At 44.0% G+C, this 16,679-nt stretch overlaps 2 protein-coding genes and 2 non-coding genes across 7 annotated transcripts in view; 3 read left to right on the top strand and 1 right to left on the bottom strand.

Moving 5' to 3' along the window:
- The first annotated feature begins 1,825 nt into the window (after positions 1–1,825).
- On the top strand, positions 1,826–8,734 carry LOC139536169 (nucleolar protein 56-like). Of its 2 annotated transcripts, none has more exons than XM_071336422.1 (12): positions 1,826–1,944; positions 4,101–4,190; positions 4,287–4,401; positions 4,655–4,819; positions 5,048–5,246; positions 5,496–5,683; positions 5,978–6,129; positions 6,325–6,425; positions 6,714–6,862; positions 7,143–7,264; positions 7,755–7,856; positions 8,112–8,734. In XM_071336422.1, the coding sequence occupies exons 1-12, from the start codon at positions 1,942–1,944 to the stop codon at positions 8,304–8,306; spliced, it is 1,581 nt and encodes a 526-aa protein (XP_071192523.1). In that variant the 5' UTR covers positions 1,826–1,941; the 3' UTR covers positions 8,307–8,734. The 2 variants fall into 2 exon arrangements, with proteins under 2 accessions (XP_071192523.1, XP_071192524.1); XM_071336423.1 differs by having other exon boundaries at positions 8,115–8,734.
- On the top strand, positions 5,739–5,862 carry LOC139536626 (small nucleolar RNA SNORA26). Its single transcript, XR_011667352.1, has one exon. It is a non-coding gene; the product is annotated as a small nucleolar RNA SNORA26 (small nucleolar RNA).
- Positions 7,602–7,668, top strand: LOC139536625 (small nucleolar RNA SNORD57). The gene has a single exon (XR_011667351.1). It is a non-coding gene; the product is annotated as a small nucleolar RNA SNORD57 (small nucleolar RNA).
- Positions 8,735–12,771: 4,037 nt separating the features above from the next.
- LOC139536168 (ubiquitin-associated protein 2-like) overlaps positions 12,772–16,679 on the bottom strand; it is a 31,716-nt gene continuing 27,808 nt past the window's right edge. For all 3 annotated transcript variants that reach the window (XM_071336421.1, XM_071336419.1, XM_071336420.1), the window contains exons 23-27: positions 16,214–16,582; positions 15,997–16,101; positions 14,323–14,393; positions 13,890–14,072; positions 12,772–13,525 (exon numbers count right to left, since the gene is read on the bottom strand). In XM_071336421.1, coding sequence (XP_071192522.1) covers positions 13,430–13,525; positions 13,890–14,072; positions 14,323–14,393; positions 15,997–16,101; positions 16,214–16,582 — 824 coding nt within the window. In that variant the 3' untranslated portion in view covers positions 12,772–13,429. The remainder of the gene's footprint in view (positions 13,526–13,889; positions 14,073–14,322; positions 14,394–15,996; positions 16,102–16,213; positions 16,583–16,679) is intronic.

The following is a 16,679-nucleotide window of genomic DNA, read 5'->3' on the forward strand; positions in this document are numbered from 1 at the left end:
CCCAATCCCAAGGCATGCCTAATGTAGGGAATGCGCTGCAAATGTCAGTGAGCAGCATGCAGCAAAAACAGTCCTTGTGCAACATCGATTTGGAAAGCAAATGGATTCTGCTTAAAGGAGAAGACTGAACTGTGTAGGCAACCAAATATGTTATCAACTTCCAAATAGGCATATTGAGAGAGTAGCATTGTTTGACAAAGTAAAACAAGAGAGAGAAATAGGCTTTTGGCATGAGCGTATCACCATCGCTGGTGAGTGAGCTGAGCAACATTGGGTGAGTCTGAAATAAAACAAATTATACCTTTATTTAACTAGGCAAGTCAGTTAAGAACACATTCTTATTTTCAATGACAGTCTAGGAACAGTGGGTTAACTGCCTTGTTCAGGAGCAGAACAACAGATATTTACATTGTCAGCTCGGCGATTTGATCTTGCAACCTTTTGGTTACTAGTCCAATGCTCTAATCACTAGGCTACCTGCCATCCCAAATTTCTTCCTCATATTGTACAGTGTCTCCACACACCTAGGCCAAAAGGCTATTGATGGATTCAAGACAAGGTCGTTTTTATTCATCTCAGATTCTCAGTTTGTCAGTGTCAAAGTAGCCTGTTGTTTCGATCATTTGTGAGGTATTAAAACAAGATTCTGCTAAAGTCTCCAGTCATCTACAATTATGTAGAATCACATGAAATGTGTTTATAAAAGGCCTAAAAGGCTTAAAAAAATTCCTCATCTGTGCAACTTCTCCAAGTGTCTCTACTCTATTTCTCCAAGTGCCTCTACTCTATTTCTCCAAGTGCCTCTACTCTATTTCTCCAAGTGCCTCTACTCTATTTCTCCAAGTGCCTCTACTCTATTTCTCCAAGTGCCTCTACTCTATTTCTCCAAGTGCCTCTACTCTATTTCTCCAAGTGCCTCTACTCTATTTCTCCAAGTGCCTCTACTCTATTTCTCCAAGTGTCTCTACTCTATTTCTCCAAGTGCCTCTACTCTATTTCTCCAAGTGCCTCTACTCTATTTCTCCAAGTGCCTCTACTCTATTTCTCCAAGTGCCTCTACTCTATTTCTCCAAGTGCCTCTACTCTATTTCTCCAAGTGCCTCTACTCTATTTCTCCAAGTGCCTCTACTCTATTTCTCCAAGTGCCTCTACTCTATTTCTCCAAGTGCCTCTACTCTATTGCTCTATGCCAGCACACAAAAGCGATGCTAATACATGCAAAGCTTTATTATAAAGTTGTTGTTTTTTCATGCATTCTGAAACCTCAGAACCCCCCATGTCACCCCCCTCTCCGCTCACTTTTTATTCTGGCACCTCCCAATTTACAAATTAAGCACTGTTGGAGGATATTGCTTTTGCTATTACATTTTCATGACAAAGTTGAAGGGGGCATTGTTTAAAAAAAATCACTGACAGTTAGCTTGTAAATGTTTTAAAGAAGATAGAAAATGAATGAATTTCAAGTATTGACAATGTGTGAACAGTGTTGAATTGCAGAATCTAACTCCATTGACATTATTAATTTAAAATTCATTTCAAATAATAATATAGAATACAATTTGAATGACTGACTAATGAATTACATTCAAATCAGATTAAGCTAAATACTTATTAAAGATTGTATTCATTTGCAGATCTATAGGTATTTATATAGGCTGATATTATGGCTGTGATACTCCATAGAAATCCCCATTGCAATAATTTGCCTAAAGACCATAAGCCTCGTTTACAGCATCCCCTCCATCTTCTCTGTCCCTCCCAACTGAGCTCACCATTCACCAATCAGGTAGCGCACGACATGACGCAGAGTTCATGAATCTCGCGATACAAAGTCGACCCCACGGTAATACCGTCATGTAGCCGCGTGTTGAAAACTAAAATAGTCTTTATGCATTCGTGAAGCAGAGGAAAGGACACGCATAGCATCAGAGTTGTGCAATCATGGTAAGATATGTTTTTGTTATACGTTTCAGCATTTGAAATACCAACAAAAACTACTCATGATTAAACATGCTTTGGAAAATAACGTTAGTTTACCCAACTAGCTAACTTATATGGCATAGATTCCATTTCAGGGTCGAAAGATGAAGAGTTAACAAGTTAATAGTTACAAAAACGTGTTTGATTTATCATATCAGAATAAAATATTTACTGCATGCAATAAGCTTTCTATTCCAAATTGACGGTCATTACCCAACGTTAACGTTCTCAGCAAAGATTGGGAATGTGTTGGCAGCCTCACGACTAGGCCTCAGTCTAGTTAAAAATCCAGATTTGCGAAAGGAAAGCATACGTGATTTAATGAACACATTTAACATAGCTATTGATAACAGCCTAATTTGGTAAACATTTGCTATAACTGTTAAGTAGGTAATGGACTAGTTTAAATATCTTTACAATGTGCATGACATGGGTACTGCGTATTGATCCCCACAACACGTGGTGACCGTAGTCTTGTTTTAATGACGCGCAAGTTCTAATAGTTTCACGTTACAGTATTTTGGAGAAATACTGTCTAGTACCTACACTGAACTTAAATCTAAACGCAATAGAGGTTAACCATAGACACTAAAAGTTTCTCAAATTTTGGGTAGAAATGTGTTTACATCCCAGTTAGTGATCATTTTTTCTTTGCCAAAATAATCCAGCCACCAGACAGGTGTAGCATATCAAGAAGCTGTTTTAACAGCATGGTCATTGCAATGTGCAGTTTTGTCACACAACACCATGCCACAAATGTCTCAAGTTTTGAGGGAGTGTGCAATTGTCATGCTGCCTGCAGGAATGTACAACAGCTCTGTTGCGGTAAATCCGGTAAACTGCGAAGCACACAGGCATCTCCCACTCGCACAGCTGCCAAACTGAGCAGAGACCGCTGCTTCAGCAGAGAGTGCAGGTGCACTTGGCCAAATCAGTTCCAGTAAATAATTAAACGATTATAAATGTACACTGACACGTTGCGACCCGCCATTAACAGGAAGGTGGGTCGCGACCGACACTTTAAGAAATGCGGGATTAGGGCAGTATGAATTTATTTAGGTTGACAGATTTTTGTTTTATGAACTAACTTGTTGCATTTATTTTTGTGGGTATACATTATCAAGTCACACGACCCGTAGGCTGCGCTGACCATAGTCCACTTCTGGCATGTGACTTTATTCTCGCTAAACATCCTTTCTCTTGTCCACTTGGCATTATCTGCACCGCGTGGCTATTTCCATCATGTCAGTATACCGGCTGGGTGATAGTTGAGGGCATATCGGGGCAGAGTTGGGTTTTGTCATCGGTTGATTCCGAAAACGCTTTCCTGTACAACTGCAGTCCTGAAATTCATACTTTTAATAAATACGTATTGAATACAACTGATGTTTTCATTTGTTGCTGAAGTCAGCATGTGCCAATTCAATCGGTCTGCCCATTCAAGAATCCTTGGGACGTCCATACCCTTAATCTAACCATTTATTTCATCTTCAATGGGTGGTATGGTTTGGGCGGCAGGTAGCCAGCCTGGTGGTTAGAGCATTGGGCCAGTAACCAAAATGTTGCTAGATCGAATCCCTGAGCTGATAAGGTACATTTCTGTCGTTCTGCCCATGAACAAGGCAGTTTACCCACTGTTCCTAGGCCGTCATTGTAAATAAGAATTTGTTCTTAACTGACTTGCCTAGTTAAAAATAAAATGGTTGTCACAAGGATTCCAGATAGCATGGACCCAACTGACTCTCAGTTTAAGTAGGTGCACACGAGGGGGGAAAGTATATTCGCCATTACAAAATAATAGTAAACGTATGAATTTCAACACCGCGGAAGGACTGAAGTTGTACAGTTTAAATGTTTTCAGAATTACATTTTTTATTCAAATTGACTGACGGTAACTCACCTGGTAGCGGGATGTGTGAGCAACAACGTTATCAAAACTTCACCCTGCCTATGTGTGTGTGTGAACTGATTTGCATGTTCCTCAGCTAAATGCAAGCAGTGCGTTATTGCCCAAGCCCCATAATGTTTCGCTACTTGCATTGTGATTCCATTATTTGGTTAGCCACATTCGATACTGTAAAAACAGTGACAAACATTTTAACCTGCTCTGTCTTTTGCAGGTGCTGTTGCACGTGCTCTTTGAGCATGCAGCCGGGTATGCACTCTTTGTTGTCAAGGAGGTGGAAGAAATTGGCATGCTTTTGCCTCAGGTACGAATAACCACTTCCATATGTTAACATTTTTATTAGGATATACCCATAATTGATGACCGTTGAGCCAAGTTACTAATTACCCATATTCCACAGGTTGAAGACTGCATTCTAAACATGGGGAAATTCCATGGTATGGTGAGCCTCGCTGCTTTCTTCCCATTCAAGTCTGCTCAGGCTGCGCTAGAAAATATTAACGCCATATCGGAAGGTGAGTTGTTTGCTTTAATTTACTTACGTTCTTGTCCTTGCTCAGATGTAAAGCTGTATCAAAAATCTGTCAATCCACTGAATCAATGTGCTGACACATATCATCAAACCTGAACATCTGGGCCTGGCTATCTTTATGATACCAGATGGCATTAGTCACTATGTATGTTTCAACACACCCCCAACTGATTATCTTATCTTAATCTATTATAAATAATTAAAACATTTCCTCATGACACCCTGACTTGTTTCAGGTGTGGTCCACGCTGACCTGAAGCTGTTCCTGGAGACTAACCTGCCCATAGGGGGTAAGAAGAAAGCGATGCTGGGGGTGGGTGATGCCAAGATAGGAGGAGCTCTGCAGGAGGAGCTGGGCCTGTCTATCCAGACTGGTGGAGTGGTGTCAGAGATACTGAGAGGTGAGGACTCGCATGAACTACAGTAAAAGTAATTTGGGGGGGGGGGTTGTCATCTCATCTTTTATGTTGTGACTAGTAACTTGTGTGTAGCTGGCGATACCTGGCCTGTGGTGATGTCAATATAATCAACCCCTGACCCTCGTGATGGTTTATACTGACAATCTGAACGGGTCGTGAAAGTGCCTCCACCGTGCATACTCAATGTCACTACCCATCTCTCCCCTGAAGGTGTGCGTCTCCACTTCCACTCCTTGGTAAAGGGGCTGACTGCCCAGGCTGCCTCCAAGGCCCAACTAGGTCTGGGCCACAGCTACTCCAGAGCCAAGGTCAAGTTCAACGTCAACAGGTCCGACAACATGATCATCCAGTCCATCGCTCTCCTGGACCAGCTGGACAAGGACATCAACACGTTCTCCATGCGTGTGCGGTACGTACAGCTGCTGTGAATGTCAAGTCTCCCTCAGGGTACGTAGTAGTAGACCCAACAACCATCCACTTGGCAGTCTTGCTAACGGGACCAAATGATGATTATACCAAATCTGTCAATCCCCTGAACTCTTTATGTTGAGTGTTCCATCGGTGCTGACAGTCCCGCAGTATAAATGTCAGGTATGCCTTCAACCTGGTTGAGACTATCCTAACAACTTCTGCTCGCCCCTCCCCTTCTGCTTTATAGTGAGTGGTATGGCTACCACTTCCCAGAGCTGATCAAGATAGTGACTGACAACTCTACGTACTGCAAGATGGCCCAGCTGATTGGCAACAGAAAGGAGCTGAGCGAGGAGAGTCTAGAGAGCCTGGAGGAGGTAGTGATGGACAGTGCTAAGGCCCAGGCTGTCCTGGAGGCATCCCGCAGCTCCATGGGTCAGTAGCCAAGCCACACAGTATATTATACACACTTATAAAACCACCCCCTTTTTTGCCCATCTGGGACTTTAAGTGTCCTATATGACCAACACAGAGGGGTAGAGTATGATGGTTCTCTCATAAACCTGTAGTGTAGGCTCAAATCCTCACTGCGGATCCTGTCGGGAGATACAAAACGTATATATTTCAGTCATCTTCCCTTGTCTTCACAGTGGAGATGTTTGTACATTGAATTTCCGTGTCTGGGTATCGAGACTGCTGCTGAAACTGTTTTCCCCTGGCTTTCTGTAGGCATGGACATCTCTCCCATTGACCTGATCAACATTGAGAGGTTCTCCAACCGTGTGGTCTCGCTAGCCGCCTACAGGCTGGAACTCCAGGAGTACCTACGCTCTAAGATGAGCCAGGTGGCCCCCAACCTGGCTGCCCTTATAGGAGATGTGGTGCGTAGTAATTAGATTCAGCAAATGTCCAATCTACATACTCTTCCTAAGGGGACCGAATGATGTTTATACCAAATCTGTCAATCCCCTGAATTCTTTGTGTTGAGTCTTCCATCGGTGCTGACAGTCCCTGACACCTTCGCTCATGGGGAAATGTTCATCGGCCAACCTCTGACGTGGTGTTTCTTCCTTTAGGTGGGAGCACGTCTGATCTCCCATGCTGGCAGCCTGACCAACCTGGCCAAGTACCCAGCCTCCACCGTGCAGATCCTGGGCGCTGAGAAGGCCCTGTTCAGGTACTGGGGCACCCACTCCCTGCTGGGGAAACTGGCAGCTACTGTGATGGCAGGGCTGGGGCTAAGCAGAGAAGGGTGACTGGTGGTGTGACCCCTTCAGAGTGATCCCTCTCCCTTACGCACCCCCACAGTCTGAGCAGCTGCCTAGTGCACAGAGGTAGATACTGTAACTCCTACATGCCATACTCAACCAATAAATTATTGTGTAGAAGAATCAACAATCAACGGTTGGAACATGTTTCCAAAGTGACTTTCGCTGGAAACCCAACATCCATTCCCACCACACAGGGCTCTGAAGACCCGTGGCAACACTCCTAAGTACGGTCTCATCTTCCACTCAACTTTCATCGGCCGTGCTGCCGCCAAGAACAAAGGGCGTATCTCCCGTTACCTCGCCAACAAGTGCACAATCGCCTCACGAATCGATGCCTTCTCTGGTGAGTGTTAAGATGTCTGTTAACCCATGGGGAGAGCAGAGGACACACTTTGCTTGGGCCTAGTAGATCAAGGTCCTCTCAGCGGTTTGTTTCGGGTCCTGTTTATTATGACTCTTTTGGATTATTTGCAATGATGTTCTTATTTTTCGTCAACAGTAATCCACCTCTGGGTAGATGATGGTGACTAGCTAAATACTGAGCAAGGCTTTGGTCTCTTGACTACTGCTGCCCTGTGCTCTCCTGTGGTGGTATTGACGTTTCCTCTCCCTCCCTCTGACAGAGGTGCCCACCTGTGTGTTTGGCGACAAGCTGCGTGACCAGGTGGAGGAGCGCCTGTCATTCTACGAGACGGGCGAGGCGCCTCGCAAGAACCTGGATGTCATGAAAGAGGCTGTGATACAGGTGAGCTATGTCACTGACATGGGATTAATTTTCTTGGGTTTGTGAGGATGCTTTTACAGTTTTTGTACGGTAATAAAAATCCGAGAAGTAATGGAATTTTTACATTTTGATTTCTATGCCTGGAAGAGTTTTAGAAAATCATCAAATCTGAAACGTAATGGACATTTCTGTAAATTGAATTTTAAGCATGGGATCAGAGAGCAGCCAATACATTACGTGTACTTTTGTATGTGTTGGTCATGGGAAATTTGGTTACAAGTAATGAAATTCCATCTGTCAATGTGTATGAACCCTGCTTTTAGGACTCTTTTTCCTTGTAGATGTTTAGCTAATCTGCTGTGAGTGATGACGACACTTTCCCCGACTCAAACGTGGGGGTTTAACTGATTTAATGAGCCTGACACAGCTCCAAAGCACATCAGTGCCACTAGCAGCTAGTCTTCTAGAAGTATTTGCTGTTTAACCATGCTGTTTGGCTTACCACTCCTAGGCAGGAGAGGTGGCAGCTGAGATAAAGATCAAATTGGAGAAAAGGGAGAAGAAACGTAGGAAGCGGGAGAAGCTGGCAGCCCTTTCCACAGGCGATGAAGAGGTATGTATTGGTTTAGCTGTGTCCGGAAACTGAAAGCATGTTTAGATTTGGGATTTGACCCTTCTACATGGTTCTCTCTCAGTGTACAACATGCTAAACTAACTTGACTCCGAACCATTGGCTGGTCTTCTACTGTAGACCAAATCACTGAAGTGAGTCGGACATTACTGCTCTTGTCCTACTGCAATTAAAACTTATGCCATGGCGAAATTATGAAACATCCTAATGTGTTTTCTATTATGGGTTTATGGTGAGAAGGGAGAATGTGACGTCGCTGTGGTAAAGAAGAAAAGGAAGCATGCAGCAGAGGAAGCTGTCCAAATGAAGGAAGAGGCTCCAGCAACCGAGAATGGAGACCGCATAGCCAAAAAGAAAAGGAAACGAAAGAGTGAGGCAGAGGTGGTGGCTGAAGAGGCCCCCCAGACGGAGAAGAAGAAAAATGTTGAATAGAGGATTTGGATGAGACTGCAAATTTCTTAGTTCTGTACAGTATTTTTTTTTATATATATATATATATATATATATATTTTTTTTTTTACTTAAACCACCCAATGAGGTTGGAAGCAGATTGACTTGTGTAATCAGTGTTTGTCTCAATTTTATACCTTCCCCTCCCTATCCTCAACGCACTTCACACTGAAAGTGAATATTCAGCTCAGTGCCTTGAGGTTAATGTAATTATACATCCCCGTTATGTAAATATTTTCATGTCCATTTTCTCTATCAAAACTGTTCAGCGTAAACTTGCTTTCAACCATTTTTCAACTAAATATTATATACGCTACCTACCTGATGTCTGAAATATACTGAACAAATATATAAATGCAACATGTTTCATCAGCTGAAATAAAAGATTGCATAGATGTTCCATACACACAGCTAGTTTCACTCAAATTTGTTTACTTCCCTGCTAGTGAGCATTTCTAATCTGTCTGACAGGTGTGGCATATCCAGAAGCTGATTAAATGGCAAGTTTATTACACAGATGCACCATGTGTGTTTAAAGGCCACTAAAATGTGCAATTGGCATGCTGACTGCAGGGATGTACATTTCTCCGACATAAGCCGATTCGGGCGTCATTTTGGAAGTACGTTCAACCAGCCTCAACTGCAGACCGTGTATCCGTGCCAGCCCAGGACACATCTGGCTTCTTCACCTGCGGGGTTGTGAGAGCACCCAGTCAGACAGCTGATGAATCTGGGTTTACGCAACCAAAGAATTTCTACACATGTTTTCTCAGTGAAGCTCATCTGCAATTCTTGACCTGACTTCAGTGGGAAAATGCTCACCTTCGATGGCCACTGACACGCTGGAGAAGTGGGCTCTTCACGGATGAATTCTGTTTTCAAATGTACTGGGCAGACCGTGTATGGCGTTGTGGGTGAGCGGTTTGCTGATGTCAACGGTGCCCCATCGTGGGGTTATGGTATGGGCAGACAAACTAGACAAACACAATTGCATTTTATCGATGACAATTTGAATGCTGAGATACTGTGATGAGATCCTGAGTCCCCATTATCGTGCCATTCATCCGCAGCCTCATGTCATAAGGATCTATACACAATTCACAGGAGCTGAAAATGTCCCAGTTCCTCAATGGTCCGCATACTTGTTACCCATTGAGCATATTTGGGATGCTCTGGATATATATATATATATTTTCCACCTTTATTTAACCAGGCAGGCTAGTTGAGAACAAGGTCTCATTTACAACTGCGACCTGGCCAAGATAAAGCAAAGCAGTGTGACACAGACAAAACAGAGTTACACATGGAATAACATGGAATAAACAAGCCAATAACACAAACAAGTCAATGACACAGTAGAAAAAATTAAGTCTATATACAGTGTGAGCAAAAGGCATGAGGTAGGCAATAAATAGGCCATAGTAGAAGAATTACAATTTAGCAGATTAACACTGGAGTGATAAATGAGCAGATGATGTGCAAAAGAGCAGAAAAGTAAATAACAGTATGGGGATGAGGTAGGTAGATTGGGTGTGCTACTTACAGATGGACTATGTACAGCTGCAGTGATCGGTTAGCTGCTCAGATAGCTGATGTTTAAAGTTGGCGAGGGAAATATAAGCCTCCAGCTTCCGATTTTTGCAATTCGTTCCAGTCACTGGCAGCAGAGAACTGGAAGGAAAGGTGGCCAAATGGGGTGTTGGCTTTGGGGTTGATCAGTGAGATATACCTGCTGGAACGTGTGCTACGTGTGGGTGTTGTTATCGTGACCAGTGAACTGAGATAAGGCGGAGCTTTACCTAGCATAGACTTATAGATGACCTGGAGCCAGTGGGTCTGGCGACGAATATGTAGCGAGGGCCAGCCGACTAGAGCATACAGGTCGCAGTGGTGGGTGGTATAAGGTGATTTGGTAACAAAACGGATGGCACTGTGATAGACTGCATCCAGTTTACTGATTAGAGTATTGGAAGCTATTTTGTAGATGACATCGTCGAGGATCGGTAGGATAGTCCGTTTTACTAGGGTAAGTTTGGCGGCGTGAGTGAAGGAGGCTTTGTTGCGAAATGGAAAGCCGATTCTAGATTTGATTTTGGATTGGAGATGTTTAATATGAGTCTAGAAGGAGAGTTTACAGTCTAGCCGGACACTTAGGTATTTGTAGTTGTCCACATATTCTAGGTCAGAACTGTTCAGGGTGGTGATGCTGGTCGGGCGGGCGGGTGCGGACAGCAAACGGTTGATAAGCATGCATTTGGTTTTACTAGCATTTAAGAGCAGTTGGAGTCCACGGAAGGAGTGTTGTGTGGCATGGAAGCTCGTTTGGAGGTTAGTTGTCCAAGGAAGGGCCAGAAGTATACAGAATGGTGTCGTCTGCGTAGAGGTGGATCAGGGAATCACCCGCAGCAAGAGCGACATAATTGATATATACAGAGAAAAGAGTCGGCCCGAGAATTGAACCCTGTGCTACCCCCATAGAGACTGCCAGAGGTCCGGACAACAGGCCCTCTGATTTGACACACTGAACTCTGTCTGCAAAGTAGTTGGTGAACCAGGCGAGGCAGTCATTAGAGAAACCAAGGCTATTGAGTCTGCCGATAAGAATACGGTGATTGACAGAGTCGAAAGCCTTGGCCAGGTCGATGAAGACGGCTGCACAGTACTGTCTTATTGATGGCGGTTATGATATCGTTTAGTACCTTGAGCGTGGCTGAGGTGCACCCATGACCGGCTCGGAAACCGGATTGCACAGCGGAAAAGTGGGATTACGGTGGGATTTGAAATGGTCAGTGATCTGTTTATTAACTTGGCTTTCGAAGACTTTAGAGAGGCAGTACAGGATAGATATAGGTCTATAGCAGTTTGAGTCTAGAGTGTCACCCCCTTTGAAGAGGGGGATGACCGCGGCAGCTTTCCAATCTTTAGGGATCTCGGACGATACGAAAGAGGTTGAACAGGCTGGTAATAGGGGTTTCAACAATGGCGGTGGATAGTTTTAGAAAGAGAGGGTCCAGATTGTCTAGCCCAGCTGATTTGTACGGGTCCAGGTTTTGCAGCTCTTTCAGAACATCTGCTATCTGGATTTGGGTGAAGAAGAAGCTGGGGAGGCTCGGGCGAGTAGCTGCGGTGGGGGCGGAGCTGTTGGCTGGGGTTGTAGTAGCCAGGAGGAAGGCATGGCCAGCCGTAGAGAAATGCTTATTGAAATGTTCGATTATCATGGATTTATCGGTGGTGACCGTGTTACCTAGCCTCAGTGCAGTGGGCAGCTGGGAGGAGGTGCTCTTGTTCTCTATGGACTTTACAGTGTCCCAAAACTGTTTGGAGTTAGAGCTACAGGATGCAAATTTCTGCTTGAAAATGCTAGCCTTTGCTTTCCTGACTGACTGCGTGTATTGGTTCCTGACTTCCCTGAACAGTTGCATATCTCCTGTGCATAACATATATGCACAGGAGTTGTAGCGATGAGACAAGATAGTAATTACTAACAATTGGATACCACAAAAAGGGGGGTAAAATAAATAAATAAAAAAATCTGGTCATCTAGAGCATTGGGGACAAAGAATAAAAAGGAGCAGATTTCTGGGCGTGGTAGAATAGATTCAGGGCATAATGTGCAGACGGGTATACGTGTACGACAGCATTTTCTAGGTCCCGCCAATATCCAGCAACTTCGCACAGCCATTGAAGAGGTCACCAGATACTGTTTTTATGATCTACACCCCTATCTTAAATTAGGCCCTAATCTATGGAATACAGATACCTTATGTCAATTGACTAACTCAGTAAAATCCGTCACAAGTTGCGTTTATTTTGGTTCAGTGTATTTCCATGTGGCTAGAATTGCAGCTAATGCAATCTTATCTTTGAAGTTTCCTGAGCCAGGAATGACTGCAGCTAGTTGCGCGCTCATTGCATCATGTCAACTCAAATCCCTAGCAATCTGTATTGTTGCTTTTCTGTAATTGTGTTGTGTACAATAGTTTACAACTGGAAATATACATTTTAAGAGCCTGCCTTCTGCATAATGGTCATACATGGTATTCATGAAACTGCAGATTGCAAATTTAAGGAAAAAAATGTATGAATCAAATCATGGACAGTCCCTGCTTGCTTATCCTTGAGATTGTTGCCACGTAAATGGGGTGTCATGCAGAGTAGACAATTCCCGAACACAGCTAATGGAACGTTAGTGAACTTTGAATAACTAAACAAAGTACAAGGCATGTTGTCACTACATGTAAGCAAGCTTCCAAAGATCAAACCTTTGTATCTTAGTTTCAAAGTGGGAAAGGAGTTTATTTCACCCTGTGAGTTGAGTGACTAAACCAATGGTTGAGTACATGTGTTGAATCACAAGAATATGCTATGAGTGACTGGTTTACAGTACGGTATCATGTGGACCTGCAATGTTTTGTATAATAATCCAATAAAATACATTTATAATTCATAACTGTTCAGAACTTTTATTTGTTGGACAATGAAGATTAAACCAATGTTATTGACATCCAATGCCTGGCTGTCACACATCAGCCAACTAAAGGTGGGAATCAAATGTTGGGATAAAGGGGCCAAAAATAAAAAAACTCAAGCTATCAACTTAAGTCACCCTCAATAGAAAAGAGTTCAGATGGGAGAGACCGAAGTTACAAAAAAAAAAAAAAAAAGCTTTAAAAAAAAAGGCTTCACCATGAAAAATGATGCTTAGCAGTAATGTACATCAGGGTCATGTATGCATACAAAAATCGGCCACGCCACATGATGCTTGTTCTGGTTCAAGTATATTCACCATCAACTTCATAATTACTTCTCATGATCTTTGATGCTCATCTTCCTGACATTTTGAAATAAAACATCCTTCAAAAAAATAAAACAAATGCAGAAAACCACATTTCATGTCCTACCAATACATATATACTGTATAAATACATACATAAATATATTTTACATACAACAGCCATAAATTTGAAAGGGGGAATATTGAGTAGGGGGGGGATGGGTGGTAGTGTGTTTTAGCTCGGTGCTGTAAAATGGTTTGTCCTTCGATGGTCTGATCAGTCAAGATAGGTGGGCACGCTGCAGTATATACACTCAGACACACAGCCCTGTCAGTTGCCCCAGTATGGGGAGCTGCCGTAGCTGGATTTGTTGACCTGGCTCTTCTGCTGGATGCTGCTAGACTGGCCTCGCTGGCTAGGACCGCCCTGCAAACGGAGGAGACGAGTACACCGTCACAAACTGGACATGACCATCACAAGTAAGGTACCACACTGATACACAACAAAGACGTAATGGGAATATAAACCAGAGGTGGGCTATGTGATGGCTTGTGTGAGTGCAGGCCTTTGTTCAAGCAGCAATATATCTGATTGACCTAAATCAGCCTTGATTGAAGACTTGACAGGTAGGTTATACTGCTTGGCTGGAACAAAAGCCTGCAACCCCACCAGCACATGTAGGATTGTCCACCACCATCTAACCAGTGCCATTGTGTGGCATGTTAAAGCAAGTTTATACAGTACCTTGTAGACTACAGGCGGATGAGTGTTTGAGAGGAGTGTGTGTTACCTGTCCGTCCTGAGCCAGGTGATGGTGCAGCATCTGGGAGTGGGGTTGCTGGTGGGCAGGCTGCAGGATGTGGAGGAAGGGGGCAGGAGCATAGCCCCCCGGGGCCCCTCCAGGACCCCCCAGAGCTGAGGGCAGGTTGAAGGGAGGGGGAGTCCCCGTATGGAAACCCTGCTTATCAAAGGACTGGAGAAAGACGGAAGCAGAGCAAAGTAGAGGTCAGTGATTAGGTTTCGCTGGTGGAAAACAAACATGGAGAAACAAATACCATCACTGTTAAGCTCTGGCAAGGACTAGAATTTCAATCCTAATTGACAAGAGATTATTATGTGTTGGTGTATCTTATCCTAGGAAAATAAGCCCTGGTGGACTAATGGGTATGGTAATGAACTAAAAAAAATAAGAAATACAAACATGACTACATCAAAGATCTCACCTGGGTCTTGTTGTAAACACTGCCACTGATTTCTGGGATCCCGGTGTTGCCTGACGTTACAGAGATGCCGCCTAGCGTACAACAAAATACAAAATACTATAGTTGAAAACAAACATACAAATCACAGAATTAGGGGGGCATCGGTGCCTTCGGAAAGTATTAAGACACCTTGACCTTTTCCACATTTTGTTAAGTTGCAGCCTTATTCTGAAATTGATTAAATAGTTTCCCCCCTCAATCTACACACAATAACCCATAATGACAAAGCAAAAACAGGTTTAGAAATGTTTGCTGATTTATAAAAAGTAAAACAAACAAACAACTGAAATACCACATTTACATAAGTATTCAGACCCTTTACTCAGTACTTTGTTGAAGCACCTTTGGCAGCGATTACCACCTCGAGTCTTCTTGGGTATGACACTACAAGCTTGGCACACCTGTATTTGGGGAGATTCTCCCATTCTTTTCTTTTCTGCTCCTCTCAAGCGCTGTCAGGTTGGATGGGAAGCATTGCTGCACAGCTATTTTCAGGTCTCTCCAAAGATATTCGATCGGGTTCAAGTCCGGGCTCTGGCTGGGCCACTCAAGGACATTCAGACTTGTCGCGAAGCCACTCTTGTGTTGTCTTGTCTGTGTGCTTAGGGTTGTTGTCCTGTTGGAAGGTGAAACTTCATCCCAGTCTGAGGTCCTGAGCAGGTTCATCAAGGATCTCTCTGTACTTTGCTCAATCTTGGTTTCATCAGACCAGATAATCTTGTTTCTTATGGTCTGAAAGTCTTTAGATGTCTTTTGGCAAACCCCAAGTGTGTGGTCATGTGCCTTTTACTGAGGAGTGGTTTTCGTATGGCCACTCTACCATAAAAGGCCTGATTGGTGGAGTGCTGCAAAGATGGTTGTCATTCTGGAAGGTTCTCCTTCTCCACAGAGGAACTCTGGAACCCTGTCAGAGTGACCATCGGGTTCTTGGTCATCTCCCTGACCAAGGCCCTTCTCCCCTGATTGCTCAGTTTGGCCGGGCGGCCAGCTCTAGGAAGAGTCTCGGTGGTTCCAAACCTCTTCCATTTAAGAATGATGGAGGCCACTGTGTTCTTGGGGACCTTCAATGCTGCAGACATTTTTCGGTACTCTTCCCCAGATCTGTACCTCGAGTCAATCATGTCTCGAAACTCTACAGACAATTCCTTCGACCTCATGGTTTGATTTACCACAACTACAATCAAGTTGTAGAAACATTTCAAGGATGATCAATGGAAACAGGATGCACCTGAGCTCAATTTCAAGTCTCATAGCAAAGGGTCTGAATACCCCCCTTATTGCTATTATAAACTGGTTACCAACTTAATTAGAACAGTAAAAAGTAATTTTTGTCATACCCATGGTATAGTCTGATATACCAAAGCTTTCAGCCAATCATAAATCATGCCAGGACAGCTTATGACAATATACTTTCAAAATAATGCATCAGATGTTATTGAAATGACAAGTTACTGACAATATTATTTATTTATTTAACCTTCATTTAACCAGGCAAGTTAGCTGAGAACCAGTTATAATTTTCAAAAATTAAAAAGACAGAAACATGGACAACTCAAGAGACAAATTAGTTCAAGCATGGTAACAATAGGGGGACAGATGGTAGGTAAGATGACAGTGAAGTGATGGGTGATGTACCTTTACCAGCACCTGTAGCAGCAGATTTGGCCTGGCTCTGGGATGAGTTGCTGTAGCCTTTGCTGTAGTCCACTCCTGCTTGGCCCTGGGTCAGGTCCTCATACCCTGAGGACACCACAACAACATACTGACATCAACTCTGTCCTTTCCTCAGAGGTCGACTATATTGTTGGTGTTTGTGTGCGTCTCGCTCGCTCGCCATCTCACTGTAACCGACCTGAGCTGAAAGTGTGCTGGCCGTAGCCGCTGGGCTGCTGCTGGAAGGGGCTTGCTGAGGGGTTACCCAGACCCACACCGTGCTGTTTGGCTGGCCCTTGTCCCTGGGGCATGAACATGGTGTGGCCGTACTGGAAGGCAGCGCCGGGCATCCCAGGATAGTAGGGCAGGCCCGTGTAGCTGTAGCCCGGCGGGAGGAAGGCCTGCTGCTGCTGGCTGCTGTGGTGGCCCTGAGGCTGGGGCTGGCCTTGAGGCTGGGGGGGTTGAGGCTGGGCCTGGGTCTGGCCTTGTTGGGGCTGCTGTTGGGCTGACAAGCTGCTGGGGGGTGCAGGGGAGGTGGAGTCACCCCTGCCAAACTTTGTGACTTCACCTGCAGAAGGGGTGGAAGACATGGAGGTGTCTGCTAAGTGTCTGTGATTGTGCCGGATGCTATTTTCTAACTAATACATTTTTTTTTACAGGAACTT

The sequence above is a fragment of the Salvelinus alpinus genome, chromosome 12 (assembly GCF_045679555.1).
Source record: "Salvelinus alpinus chromosome 12, SLU_Salpinus.1, whole genome shotgun sequence".
Taxonomy (NCBI): Eukaryota; Metazoa; Chordata; class Actinopteri; order Salmoniformes; family Salmonidae; genus Salvelinus; species Salvelinus alpinus.

What these genes read in the sequence shown, in the direction of transcription:
- LOC139536169 (XM_071336422.1), top strand. An exon ending in TATTAACGCCATATCGGAAG is followed by an intron (nt 4,402 to 4,654) that starts GTGAGTTGTTTG and finishes GACTTGTTTCAG; the next exon opens with GTGTGGTCCACGCTGACCTG. An exon ending in ACGTTCTCCATGCGTGTGCG is followed by an intron (nt 5,247 to 5,495) that starts GTACGTACAGCT and finishes TCTGCTTTATAG; the next exon opens with TGAGTGGTATGGCTACCACT.